Below are 15,279 nucleotides of genomic sequence, written 5' to 3'. Positions count from 1 at the left end.
TTAAGATTATTTATTTATTCCATTTATTTATTACTACCTTTCTCCTAGTGTAGGACCCAAGGAGACTCATGAACAATAACACAAAATTAGTTAAAAGATAACAAAATAAAAAACACAATGAAAAGATTGCCATTTTTAAAATCATACATTAAGCAAAATGAAATTATTTATAATATACAAAAGTTAAAACTAAAATGCCCCCCCCCCCCTACACACACACGGAAGAAGGCTCCTTGCAAGCAGTTATTCATGAAAAGCCTGCTTGAACAAGAAGGCCTTTGCCTGCTGATGGATGGAGAGCAGAGAAGGGACCAACCTAGCCTAGCCACCCGTGGAAGGGACTTGGATAGGGTGGGAACAGCCACTGAGAAGGCTCTGTCACCAAATGGATCTGTGACGTGGCATTTGAATAGGGATGATATAAAAATGAGAGCTTCATCCGTCTATCCAGAGGGCCTTTTATTTTTATTTATTTGGAATACCCAGCTCTTTTAAATATCTGACAGAGTTTCTCTGAGTGCACCAAAAGTATCAGGAGGCTGCCATATTTATTGCTGTCATTGTCAGGGTTTTATTTATTTTTTTAAATTCAAACAGTATTTCTATTCCAAACAGTATTTTTTAAATTTAAACAGTATTTTTATATTTAAATCCTAGCAGTATTTATATAGGGAGAAACAGAGGAAGGCCACATACTAGATGGATGGAGTCCATCAAGCAGGTTATGGGTACGAATCTGCAAGAACCAAGAAAAGTAGTGGAAGATAGGGAGTCTTGCGGGAGTCTCATGCACAGGGCTGCCAACTAAAGGGTAGTTAACAACAACAAAAATGTATAATCCAGACTTTTCTCTGACAACTTCCAGCATCAGGTGCATCATTTTATTCCCATTTTCAGGTGGGTTTCTTTTTAATTTCATGATAAGGACAATCTTTCTTTCTGCACTATAGGTTTATAGTGCAGCCACAAAATGTCATTTTAATCCTTTTTAAAATTTATCCAGAGTGGAGAAAATATCACATTTAAACCATAGGATTGTCTCAGCAAACCATGCCCCAGTTTAAAACAAAACAAAACTTCTGGAAGAGCCCTGCACCCCTTCTATACTGTACTGCAAATATTTTCTACAGATCTCGGGATTCCATAAGATGTTGCCATGGCAGTTAAAGTGGAATCGCAGTGCTATAAATCTGTAGTGTGAAGGGGCAGATTCAAGAAATCACTACAAACAGCTCCGCTAAAGAATGGAATGAGTGGATGTGGATGCAATAACAGCTGGCAAAAGATAAGGAGCTCTCAAGCTTCTCTAGACAATCTGGAAGAGCCAGATACATATTCAAATAGGTCAGTGGTTCTGAACTAAGGTTGCTGCCACTCCCACAACTTGCTCCTCATCTTTAACAGCTCCTGGGCAAGCAGAGACAACATGGTTGTCTCTATGCTGATGATTAATTGTGCTTCTTGAATTTGTCCTAGCTGGTTGGGGAAGAATTTTGTTTGGCTCATGTCTGCATAAGAACACACCCTGTAAAAATTCATAAATAGAATGGAAAGGAATTTGAATTTTTAAAAAGTCATATAAGGAAGAAAGCAAATGTGGTAGACCACCCAATCCTCACTGACTGTACAAATTCAGTTTTAGCACCTAAAATAATTTAATACAATGACCCCTTGGCATTGACTGGGTTTTGGTTCCAGGATCCCCGTGGATACAAAAATCCATGGATGCTGAAGTCCTTTTAAATACAGTGGTGAAGTAAAATGGTGTTCCTCACATAAAATGGTAAAATCAAGGTTTGCTTTCTGGAATGTATATATTTTAAAAAATGTTTGCAAGCCAGGGATAATAGAATCCATGGATAAAGAATCCATGGATATGGAGAGTCAACTTTATAGTCAATAGGAATCACCATATTCAGAAAGTACAAGTGTACAGATCAGTCAGCTCATAGGTTATGATTCATGTTTTTCCAAAGTCCACTGCTGAGGTATAAATATCTTTCAAAAATAGAAACATCATATAAAAGTTAAGTTGAAGCAAAGCATTTTCTTTCAGGATAGGTAGATGTGAGCTACACACCATTAGATAACTGCACAAAATAAATTTATTCCTCAGACATCCAAGATAGAAAGTGCTTGGTCTTTGTGGTTTGTTCCCTTTGTTTAAAGATGTGCCATGCTGTGACACTTCAGGGTCTTTAAAGAAATGTTCTCCACACAATTTTTTGAATTTTCAAACCAGTTGTATCGTTTATACTGTTAGTAAAATTAGAACAGCTACACTTGGAGCACCCAAGTGGGGCATATAAGCATGTCTTCCTTGATTAAAAAAGAGCTGTTAGTTTAGGAAAAGGCAGGTGCTGGTGAAAGATATTTCAGGTCCCTTCTGTTCACATGGCATACAAGCCCACAGCAACTGCTGTTGCCAAGAAGAAAAGAGCAAGAAGCCAACGCAGGAGTGGTGTGCTGGGCAGCATGTCCTTATGTGTCATTCTTGTCCGGTCACTTTCCTTTGGACCTATATTAAGAGAAAGGAACACTTGTCAAGTGAGGAAATCCAGTAGAGAGATTTTGTTTCAAGAACATTGATAACATCACTGGATGGCAGGCTTACACTTTGAGCACAATGATACAGATAAATGATACTTGGAGATAATATTACAGTTCCGTTGTGTGCTAGTTTTGTATCTGTTTATCATGCCCCAAGAGCCCTTGGAACTGTAGTTCTGTGAGTTGGTAGGGATAAGAACTGTCAGCTTTACAATCTTCATACATAGGATACTGCATGTGTGTTTCTACAAGTGTAGCTGTGCCGGGGGGACAAAAAGAGCATTGCCCCCATAAGAATTTTGCACCATGAACATCTTGCGTTACATACAGACACTGAAAATGCTTCACTTGTAGACCACTTTTATTTGTTGCGTTCATATTCCCTTGTTTAACTTTGCCTGCCCCATTTCTTTGGTGCTTTAATTTTATTTCTAAATACTCAACTAGAATTTCAAATTGAAGCAAGGAAAATTTCATGAAGAGGGGCAGGATTCTCATTCGGGAGGGGGATCAATACCCTCATTTTGCTGCCTACAGTACAGCCCTATCTAGTTTCAAGAGAGCTTATGTTTTTAGTATAGATGTCTATCAAGCCCCACATTCACTCATTACACACCCAGGGTTCTAGTTAACAAAAGCGTAAATCATGACAGCTAAAGAAACTTGGACAAGATAACTCTTCCTCCTAATATGGATCCAAGTGAAAACAGAAAGCAATGCAAGGAGTGGCTCTCATAAATAGGTTTTTCTTACTGTGTGTTCTGTTGGTTCCTCTTGCATGAAGTTCCAGCTTGGGTTGCACAAGGTGGTTATTCTCCAATAGCCGTCCCTGACTTGCCAGTCTCTGTAGCTCTTCAAATACCTGAGAAGATGGATTGTAGAGTAGTTCTGTTATTGAGGAGCACACTCCTTCAGTATATTAGGATTCTACAAACACTGTCTTAACAAGGTTAGCTCTTCCAAGCTCATCCAGTTTGAGACCTCTTTAATTGCCCTGACTCAGTGCTAGGGAATCCAGAGAATTGTAGTTTATTGTGGGCCCCTGAGCTCTCTGCTAGAGAAGGCTAAATGTCTCACAAAACTACAGTTCCCAGAATTCCCTAGCATTGAGCCGGAGCAGTTAAAGCGGTTTCAAACTGGATTATTTCTGCAGTGTGTTTTGGACCTTAGTTTCAGTTATAAATATGAGGTTTATTGCAGAGAAACCTGGTAAATCCACCAATGTGGCCTTTCCCAAACCTGGAGCCCTCTAGATGTGTTGGACTATAATTCCCAACATCTCCAGGATGGTACACTGTACACATTTAGGTTACTGCCCCTGAGAATTCTGTTGGCAGCTAATTAGAACATTCAGTTTTTTAGAATGACATTTTGACTTCTTTCAGTATGGGGAAATCCCTTAACTGATTACATGTGTATTTGATTTAAAGTGTCCAAATGTTGATTTTGGGTTAAAAATTAGAAAGGGTAAATGATGCCAGACTCAAGATAAATCAGACAGAAAAGTAATCAGATCAATTGTTTGTCAACAAGTCTGAAGGAATTTGTGATTCAAATTTTCTGTATCTATAACTATATATACTCATGCATCTGTCTAGAAATGTTAGTCAAAAAATTGAGTAAAAAAACCTGAGTTGACGTATCCATGCATCAGTGTAAATACTGTATCTTAACTCTTACCAAAACAGGAACCATCTCCTTCTCCAAGTAGAGTGGTAAAAGGAAGAGCTTAATCCACCCTGGGAGAATCTAAAAGAAGCACTGACTCCCTCTACTCTCTTCACCATGGTATTAGTTCTAGCCTTGAATGCCTGGATAGGAAACTGGCAGTGGCAGCAGCTTTTGGGGGCTTCCCATCAAAGAAGAGTTGAGAGAGGGGGTCCGTGCTTCTTTTAGGTTATCCCAGGACAGACATAGGTCTCACCTTTTGCTACTCTACTCAGAGGAAGGCATGGTTTCCATTATTGATAAGAGTTAACACTGTACTTTAACTCTTGCCTTTACATCATTTTTGAGATGTTCATGTTTTCTTAGTCCCATCTAATGCCTGGTTGCCTCCTCCACACCTTGCACAGCCACCATTTGCCATAGGAGTTTATCACACGTGAGGAATTTCTCTTAATTTCGAATGAAAAGAAAGTGGGGCCAGAACGCATTCACGCAAAGTCGCTAGTTTAGCGAAATTACGTGAATGCTCATTGCATTTGGACTGGCTCCCCACTGCCCCAAAATAGCATGCCATTGCCCGAATTTGCATGTGGCAGTCTATCACGCAAAAAAGTGAAACCCCATGATTGCGTTCAGATTGCCATTGGATTATACTTCCAATTTCCCTTGTCTGATAAACTCCATAGTTTCCTCCCCATCCATCCAACCTTTAGGGTGAGTACAAACAGTTATGTCTGCTGAAATTTTGTAAGTTCTTTGGCATCCTTTCCCTTTGCTTCATCCTTTACATCCTTTGTTCCGTGCTCCTAAGTTTTACCCTCAATTTACCCATATGAAAATCCATAATTTTGTCGGCAAAACTTGCTCTTGTCTTATACATTGAGATATACGTTACTGTCACTTCCACCGTATTTTCAAAAAGAATTGTTCGCCCTTGTCCCACTAAATCCTGCTGCAACCTATGTTCTTTTAAACTCAGCATAAAGCAACTAAATTAGTTATCTTTTGAACAATCTTCTGAATTCCCATCCTAAGATTGGAAGAGTGTCACAATATTTTTATAAGTTGTTATCATATTGTTACTAAATGGATTTTTTTCCTAATAGAAATAAGGCTGTCTGAATTTGAGGGAGAACTCTAAGCCTTTTAAATACATGTACTGCAAATTGGCTTCTGCCATGCCCAGTTTTCAAGCATTGCTTCTTTAACATTCTGCCTGAGAATCAAAAACTAGCTCACTGTACTGTGATCAAGGCTGCCCAACTGAAAAGTGGAGAGGTCTCCTGTACCTTTAATGGTTATGTAGAAGAGGGAATCCCAGAAGGTGTTGCTTGTTACATACCGTAGTTGTCTAACAAGCAATGCCTGCTAAAATTCCTTCTGTGCGACCATTAAAGGTAAAGGAACTGTTTAGTTTTCCGTCTGGCACCCCTAAGTGATCACTGGTTGGTCTTCCAGAGGTGTAGGAATACAGTTCCTATCAGCCCCCTCTCATTCACAATGGTCAGTGATTATGACTGGTGTTGTCTAAAGCATTTGGAGGGTATCTGATTGCTTTTTCTGTGTTACTCTTCATGTGCCCAATTTAATTCGTAAATTATAAATTTCTCAATGGGAGAAGTGCAGTGACGTTCACACAAATTATCTGACAGAATTGCCAAGAAATGACTTTCAAGACTATTGCATCTTGATCAGAAACTATCACCAGCTGATTACTCACTTCTATATTCAGCAGAAAAGACTTTTTGGCTTCTTCCAGGATTCTCTCCTCAATAGCAGAGTCCATGGGGAGACTGTTCATCCGAGCTCGATAAAGCTGCTTGAACTTAGAGATATTGGTGACTCCAGGGAAATTGAAAAAAGACAGTCCTTCTCCAGTACTAGGCAGCTGGAGAGATTTTTGAGCAATTTTCTTTAGAATCTGACCTCCAGACAAATCTCCCAGGTACCGGGTGTAAGCATGGGCCACCAAAAGCTCTGGTTCATATTGGCCCACATGATGTACCCTGTCCACATATTTCTGAGTTGCTTCATGACACTGGATCTCCTGCCTCCATGTTGAGCCATAGAAATACTCCAAGTCTTCCTCCAAAGCAGTCTTGCGGTTCAGCTCATTTGGGAAATAAACAGGGGCATAGACTGGGTTGTCCTTATTCCGTTCAGACTCTTCCTCCAGCGCAGAATAGATGTAGTAGAGTGAAGCTAAATACAGCTGAAACAAAGGACAGAGAGAAGAATAAGCTTAGTATCAAAGTGTCCCTTTAACTAGATAACAAAAGCCCTTGTATATCATATAGTGCTAACGTTATGCATTCTTATTTTATTTATTGAGACTTATACCCCATCTTTCTATTAATAATAAATCCATAATTGTAATATCTACAATCCATATTGATCTTTTTATCTCCCCATCTGTTTGCTATACAGTTTTTGACCTATGCATGGTTCAGACTCTACCATCATTTCAGAAAAATGGTAAATGGATGAAATCCATTAGGACCAATTTAGCATATTTTTTCGTTTCAGCTAAATATTTTACTTTCAGTATTGATGCCAGCACACTTTTTACTAGTCTGTCTACAGCTGGTACTGAATCTTTTCTCAGTACCTTGAAGGAAGACTGTAATGGGACAATTTCACTTTATACTGAAATCCTTTCACCTGACACCCTTGTGGTTTCTGCCTGTGTTTCACTCAAGGAAAGAAGGGATGAGAACATTTTTGCATGTTGGTTGATCCTAGATTCAGAAGATTTCCCCCTGGGCCTTTTAGTTAATGCTTTTTAGAAATGTTAGTATAGCCATGGTTCATGTTAAAAGGTGATATATAACATATCTTTTATTTTTCTCTAAAGGTGAATGTTTGCCTTCTGTGATTACATTATTTTCATATCTGGATTTTTCCACTTATTGTGGTTGTTTGGCTAGATAACTGGGAATTGGCCACCATCCAACAAGGCCTCCATAGCAAAGCATTTTCTTAAGCTTATTACTGTTGTTTTGTTTATACATTCCATACTTGGGAGGTGCAAAAAAAATCCAGTACAATCTGCAGTCTTCCTAGGCTTGCACCTGTGAAGTTATGGATGTGAATGATGAAGCCTGCTCCTGGATAAAGAGGAGCAGGAGCCTATGCTCTACAAGTGTTTTGCAGAAAAACCATTACTCCATGGGGACTGCATGCTTTATATGCACAAAGTATCAAAATAAGTTTCCTGTCTCCAGTGAGAAGGAGCTAAGGAACAAACAAGATGTGATGACAGTAATTCCGTGGCTTTACACATGGAATGGCTGAGACCACATCTGGTTGGGCCTTCAGGAAAGATGTTTGCCTTCGAGGGCCACTACCAGTGAAACAAGATGGCCCTGAACTGCATGAATTAATGGTATGCTCGTATAAGGAAGCTTCACATATCCATCTTCCTATCCAATCATCCTGGATTGTGTCTAGAACTGTCCTTGCCCTGTAGTATTCTGTTCTCACTCACAAATAATTGTTTTCGAAAGCATAACTAGATAATTGAGAGCAGATGTGCCCCAGTAGCACTTAGAAAAACATGATAATCATTTTGTTAACATATTAAAACTTTGTCGATCTACACCATCAAACATCTGGGACAAAATTCAAGTATTATCCAACTAGAATCCAACCCATTCAATCAATAAGAAATTGGTACCTCAACATATATGTAAGTGGAATCACAGAATAATAGAGCTGGAAGAGACCTCACGGTCAATCCAGTCCAACCCCTTGCCCTACAGGAACACACAATCAAAGCATCCCTGACAGATGGCCATCCAGTCTCAGTTTAAAAACCTCCAGAGAAGGAGACTTCACCACACTCTTACTGTCAGGAAGTTCTTCCTAGTGTTTAGGTGGAATCCCTTTTTCTGTACTTTGAATCCATTGCTCTGTGTCCTAGCAGCAGAAAACAAGCTTGCTCCATCCTCTATCATTATTACTATTATTAGCTTTATTTATAAAGTGTCGTAAATGTACACACCGCTGTACAAAAACCAAATAAAATCAAGAATGGTGTACAATCTAGGTTAAAACTACAAGTTAGAAACAATGTGACATCTCTTTAAATATTATGTTATGTTACTCAGTGGGTCTTCTTAAGGGTAACAAGTGGATTTAGGACATAAAGCCTAATTAAGGAGACCAAGTTTAATGTAAGAAAATCCCAGTAGCTTTCCCAGATTTGCATTCCTGACAACAGGCTGCCAGTAGAGAAAAAGAGTCAAGATGTGCTTGTAATTGTTTAGGTAAAATCAGTGTGCTGGCTTTGTGCAAGTGGCAGAAAAATGCTTCTACTTGTGTTAATCAGTGGCACATGATTTATGCTGATTCCCTTCTGTACTGTCTCTCTCCTGGGCAATATCTCATCCTGTTTGCCAACCTCCAAGACTTGGGGCATAATGGACTGTAATGAGTGGAAATTAATGGGTGGACTTGTGAAAATGAAGTGCCGTACCTTGTGCAAATAGAAGTGTTTTTCACAAATGGAAATATGCTATTACAGTACAATTGAGTAAATATGATTCTGTCTAACTCGCTGGCCGCTACCTTTATACAGGAATCATGACTACATTGACAGCCTGTTTATAAAATACTTTCTGTCCCTTTCTGTGTTACAAATAGAAAACTAGAACAAGATACATGTTAAATATTAACAAAGTTCCAGGAAAGTTCTGTTGATGTGCAGTAAATGCCAGCCCATGAGATCCCACAATCCTTGTGGGATAATACTCTGGGGCTACAATCCAAAATGGTTAGAGAACAGAGGTTCATCAAAAACAAAAACACTTGTACATAAATAATGTCATAGAATTTAGGATATCAATATTGAAAGGTAGGTGGGGTGAGGGCAGGAGGGTGCTGGCTGCATGATTTCCATGATCACAGCACAAACTATGTGACAAAGTATATGTAAGGACAGCTTTCCTTGACCTTAGTTGGGCAGCTGTGCAAACAAGGAAAGTGCTCTGAAAAGACCAACACTTTTGTTAATTTAGGTTTATTGCTGAATTTTAGCCATTCATAGTACTTCTCTCATGCTAGCTTGCTGTACCTCATGTTGTAGGTTGGTGAAGGGAGCAGCTGTAGTGGGATGGAAAAAGCAGAGCTAGGCAGCCTGGTGCCTCCCCCCTGCCATATTTTGGATCTGGGCTACAAGTTAGAGAGCCTTGTAGCATGAATCTGCTTTTGCCTGCAATAGCTAAAGTTCCTCCTTCTCCTGCTTAATCTGTAATTTCCAAGCAGAGGTAGTAAATGTGATGTTTCAGGTATTGTACTGCAAACTCCATCACACCTACTCATCACAGTAAATGGTGGGGGATTTTGGGAGTTGTGGTTCAACAATATCTGGAGGGACACACATTCCTTACTCCTGCTTTAATGGGACAGCAAATTTCAGTTGGGGATCAAGCTGTTTTCAACTGATAGGTTATTTCCTATATATTTTAATATGTATATCTTTGATGTGCTAATCTCCTGGAGCCATTCAGGTTATGCTCAGATAATGAAATCATCAGCCTGAATCTGACCTAAGACAAATATTTGGTTTCTGCTATCTCACTACAAACAAGCACACACAGAGAAAGACATATGTAAAATCCTGTCTGATTTCAGAAACTAGTGTCAAACATGGTAAGCATTTGGAAGGGAGACCACCAGGAATACCAGATGCTAAAAGCTATATTGAGAGGAAAGCAGTGGCAGACCACCTCTGAATAATTCTTGCCTATGAGACAACTTCCGTAAATCAGAGTTGACTTAACAACAAAAAGCAAGACTGCATGTTGCTGAAGAAATCTGAAAGCTTATGTCCCCCATGTATTTTTTAAACCTTAAAAGCAAATGTGGGTGTGAGGATTTGACTGAAGCAATGTCAGTCGAACAGAGAACACTTGATCCTTTCTCCACACCATTTTCCAGATCAAAATTGCCCTCCTACATTTGACCAAAGTTGCCATTAGTAGTCCCAAACTTTAAAGAAGCTATTTATGTGTAACACATTTATTTATTTAGAGGATGTTTGCCCTTGCCTTCCTCAGAAGCTGAAAGAGTGGGATTCATCCAAGGTCACCTAGTGGATTTCCAAGGCTGAGCGGGGATTCAAACCCTCAATTCCTGGACAGTCTTAGTCCAGCACTCAAACTATTGCACCATGTTGGTAAACCAAAGGAGCTCCCCAAGGTGTTAAAACTTACCCCCTAGGTAGATTCTGTTAAGAATTATGGAATTATTTCTTCTTCTCTCATTCACCCTATCTGGTTTAATAAACATGAGCCAGCCAGCAAAGAATGGACATCTCCAGGCAATAGTCCATGTTTATTTCCTTGGTAATATATTAGTCACCTGGGCTAGTCTTTCAAGCATGTCACTGTTGCTTCCATAGCTACCTCCCTGGAGTTTTCTCTCTCACTATCTCCCTGCTGACTGTTACATGGGTGCTCCTGCCTAGTCACACCCTATTATCCATTCAGGAATTAGGAGTGACACCCAGCCATTATTTCTAACTGGTTCTACTGGACTGCAGCAAAGAATGCTCAGCATTTTTAAAAACCATCTAGTGCTGTCAGATGTGGCACACTCCTGGAAGGCAGAATTTGTTTCCGTCTCCAGATGAACCTAGGAATTGTGCTGTTGTCCCTGGCATGAAGTGGAATTCAGTCACTGCATCACAGAAATATATGCTATTATTAAATTATTATTCAGTTAAATTATAATGACAGTGGAGTATAAAATCAAGGTCAATCTTAGCTTTTTAACTTTTCTTAAGCATATATTTTAATTAGTTATCAATCCTGGTAAACCACAACTCTGCAAATTTCTCATAATGGTATCTTGCTCTCAGAAATTCCCTGGTCAAAATATTTGTCAGTAACCACCCTACAATAAATATTATAACCAAAGAAGCACACGAATTAGAATTGTTACCCATTTGAAGAAATCTTTTTGGGTGGCTAGTCGCGTCTGTTTTGGTTGATCAGTCAATCAGTTTAATTTGTATGTAGACAAAAAAGTTCAGAAGCAAGGACTATCCTCTCATTTTTAAAATAAGCATCTATGTGTGGAGAACATTCCCAAGAATTCTTTTGAAAGGCTGATAGTATTGGATGAGGATTGGGAAGATTAAAATTCTAACTCTCCTGTTAAATTAATTTTCAGCACAGAATACCTCACAACAAGGCTGTAATGAGGAAAAGGATGGGAGTAAAGAACTATGCTCTGAGCATCTTGAAGTCAGGATTAAGATAAAAATGTAATTAACAATACTCTAATTGGTAGGAAAAGTTTCTTATAACTCAGCATCCAAGATTTTGTACATACTTGTATGAAGGAGTGTGTATGCATTTATTTGCCATATATTTGTACCTCTCTCCATAGAGAGCCATTATGGTATAGTGGTTTGAGTACTGGAACTGAACCTGGAGAGCAGGGTTGGAATTCCCTCAGCCTTAGAAACCCACTGGGTGACCTTGGGCAAGTCACACATTCTCAGCCTCAAAGGCAAAGGTAAAGGCAAACTTCCTGGGAACAAATCTTGCCAAGAAAACCTTAGGACACATTCACCATAAGGTCACCATAAGTCGGAAACAACATAACGGCACATAATAATATTTCTCTTTCTATATATAATCTCTATATAATATTATTAATATAGAGTGGGCCCTTGTTATCCACTGGGGTTTGGTTCCGCGACCACCCAATGGATACCAAATTCTGTGGACACACAAATCACAGATTTGAACATTGCAACCTTACTAGTTACTACCAAGGAAGGCAGATCCATTGAATCAATTATCCAATGAGGAGTTGATAGCCAGGCCAATCCCACTGAGGCACCTCTACTTGGGAGTCACATCAATTCAGGCATTAATTGGAAATGGTTAGAGCAGCACAGTTCTAAATACTTTAAACCCTGAGGTTCAAATCCCTATTCATTGAGAAATATGCTATTAAATATGCTATTAAAATTGCAAAGTATTTCTACATTTCTTTTATCAGCCTGGTGTAGTGGTTTGAGCATTGGACTACTACTCTAGAGACCAAGGTTTGAATCCCGGCTCATCCATAAAAACTCACTGGGTGACCTTGGGCAAAACCAAAGTGAGCAGATGTCCTCACTGCAAAAGAGGACAAGGCACTGTAACACGTAGATCCTCCAGATCAATGGAGGACCTGGCCAAATAAAAGCTAAAAACACTCATATAGAAATGGAAACCCATGCTTCTTAGTCCTGCTTGATGGAAGGCTGAAATGGATGGAAGAGGAAATAGAAGGTTGAAATGGATAGGATAACATGTCTTGGGAAAAGTGGATGTCTGGCCAAACTGGGCAAGTTGTTGTTGTTGTTGTTGTTGTTATAGTTTATTTATATAGCGCTGTAGATTTACACAGTGCTGTACATACAAAGTACATACAAGTCACACTCTCTCAGCCTCAATGGGCAATGACAACCCAACTCTGCAGAAACTTGCTAGGCTTGCCTCAAGTCATATTATTTGAAAGCCCACAACACCACCAACAACAGCAAGACATTTCTACTCAATTTTTTTAAAAATTAAAGCAATCTCAAAGTTTCCCTTTTCCAGATTGCGATCCCAATGCCCCCAAGCAACCCAGGGAACCCCGGTTACCTTAAATTCACGGAGTGACACCTGTCCCTTCTGGAAACTCTTCATGAATTTAGTGTTTTCTGCCTGGATGTGGACCTCTTTGGTGCTTTCCTTCAGGGCTTCTGACAAATCCTGGTGGGACATCCTGATGAGAAGAGAGAGGGACATAAAAAGTGATGTTTAAGGTTGCACCTGCACTGCAGAAATAATCCGGTTTGAGACCACTTTAACTGCTCAATGCTGGGGGTTCAAGGGAAAGACACAATTTGGAGTCAGTTCTTCAAGGGAAAGACACAATTTGGAGTCAAAACTCTACTCCAGAGTGGTATTTATTCTCAAGGACCACAAAGATCCCTGTGGTCCCTTGAAAGCAGACAGATTTTAGAGGAGAATAAAACTCCAGCTCACTTAAACATCAAATGTTACACTCAAATGGCATAAATGGCAATGTGTACTGGGTGACCTTGGGCACATCACACTCTCTCAGCCTCAGAGGAGGGCAAAGGCAAACCCCTCTGATGAAAGCTTGCCAAGGAAACCCAGTGATAGGGTGGCCATAAGTTGGAAATGACTGAAGGCAAACACACACACACACACACACTCTACACGTATCTGTACATAATATGTGTAGAGCCTATATGAGTGCATATATGTGTAGCGGTTTGAGTGCTGGATGACGATTCTGGAGATTAGGGTTCGATCCCCCCGAGGGACCTCAGGGAAGTCACACTCTCTCAGCCTCAGAGGAGGCAGTGACAAATCCCCCCTCACACATACACACACTCTGAAGAAACGTGCCATGAAAACCCTATGAAAGGGTCTCCATAAGTCAAAAATGACTTGGAGGCACACAACAACAGTACACATTCAGAGCTTGGGAAATTAAAAGATATAGCCATGCTAGTCTGTAGAATCAGTACAGCCATCATTAAAATTGGACCTGCAACTTCATTTCCATACACAAAGGACTTGTAATTTGAATTGATATCCTCACATACTAATAGCGCATATATATATATATATATATATATATATATATCTGTCTGTCTGTCTGTCTGTCTGTCTGTCCCTGGCTTCTACTCCACCAAATGCATCTGAGGAAGTAGACTGAACGCTACAAAAGCTCATGCTGCCAATTTCTTTCTTTCAGTTACTCTCAAAAGTGCTACAAGATCTCTCTATATATTATATTATTATAAAGCATCTGGGGAAGTAGACTAAAGTCTATGAAAGCCTATGCTGCCCACTTCTTTTTTCAGTGAATCTCAAAGGTGCTAGCTTCAAGAGCTGGGAAAAGTTACTTTTTAACGTCCCAAATCCCCAGGCCAGCATAAGCAATGGCTGGGAAAGGCTCCGATATACAGGCGATGCAAGCGAAATGTCAGCATAAAAAAACCCACCGGGAGACCTTGGGCAAGTCACACTCTCTCAGCCTCAGAGGAGGACAATGGCAAATCCCCTCTCTGAAGAAAGTGCCAAGAAAACCCTATGATAGGGTCCCCATAAGTCAAAAACAGCTTGGGGGCACACAACAGCAACAACAATACTACACATTAAAGTTTGGAAAAGTGACTTTAACGTCCCAAATCCCCAGGCCAGCACTAGAAAGACTGATAATACCGGCTCAGACACCCCTGTATATAACCAGAGAGAGAGAGAGAGAGAGATGCCAGGCGAAATGCCAGCATAAAAAACCCACCAGTTGACTTGGGAGGCACACAACAGCAGCCACAATAGTACACATCAGAGTTTGGAAAAGTGACTCTAACCAGGGCAGCATTAGAAGGACCCTGATAATACAGGTTCAGGCACCCCTGTAGATAACCCCAGAGAGAGAAAGTGCTGGGATGCAGCGATGCCAGGGGAAATGCCAGTCTTGCCCACCTGCCCTTACCTCTCTGAGGGCTGCGCCATCCTCGCCTCTTCTCTCTCCCTTCTTGCTTTGGCTGCTTTCTCTCTCTTGCGATCCCGAGTCAGAGAAGCGTCTGAAGTGTTAGGCAGCCCTGTGCCTGCATCCTCTTTATTTATACGTTGCTTTGCGGATCACGTGCTGCACTCAGAAAACATCTGACCTCAGTCTACAGTTCCTTTTGCACAACTTGCAGAAGTTTATTCTTTTCTTTTCTTTTCTTTTCTTTTTGTCCTTCCCTTCTTCTCTTTCTCTCTCATTGCTTCCCCTTTCTTCCTCCTCTAGGGAAGGATGGAAAAAGAAAGAATAATAAAAGTCACTTGACCCAACTTGACAACTTTAAGCACAACAGGATGCCCAAGAGGAAGCTCTGTAAATTAAATTAAATTAAATTAAATTAAAAATACTGGGCACTTTGCCCAGCCAGATGATTAACCCCTTTTCTTCTTCCTTGCCAGAGAAGCATATATACAACTGGCCCTCCACATCCACAGATTTTCTTTTTATCCACGGATTCGAGTATCC

General features: G+C 40.1%; 1 protein-coding gene across 1 annotated transcript; it reads right to left on the bottom strand.

The window, feature by feature from the left end:
* On the bottom strand, positions 1 to 14,803 carry HMOX1 (heme oxygenase 1). Its single transcript, XM_042469525.1, has 5 exons — positions 14,740 to 14,803; positions 12,867 to 12,990; positions 5,939 to 6,430; positions 3,304 to 3,412; positions 1 to 2,518 (listed from the first exon to the last, which is right to left on the bottom strand). Exons 1-5 carry the CDS (start codon positions 14,757 to 14,759, stop codon positions 2,391 to 2,393), a joined length of 873 nt encoding a protein of 290 aa, XP_042325459.1. The 5' UTR covers positions 14,760 to 14,803; the 3' UTR covers positions 1 to 2,390.
* Between the last annotated feature and the right edge of the window lie 476 nt (positions 14,804 to 15,279).

The sequence above is a fragment of the Sceloporus undulatus genome, chromosome 5 (genome assembly GCF_019175285.1).
Source record: "Sceloporus undulatus isolate JIND9_A2432 ecotype Alabama chromosome 5, SceUnd_v1.1, whole genome shotgun sequence".
Taxonomy (NCBI): domain Eukaryota; kingdom Metazoa; phylum Chordata; class Lepidosauria; order Squamata; family Phrynosomatidae; genus Sceloporus; species Sceloporus undulatus.
This window is presented reverse-complemented; position numbering and strand designations above follow the sequence as displayed.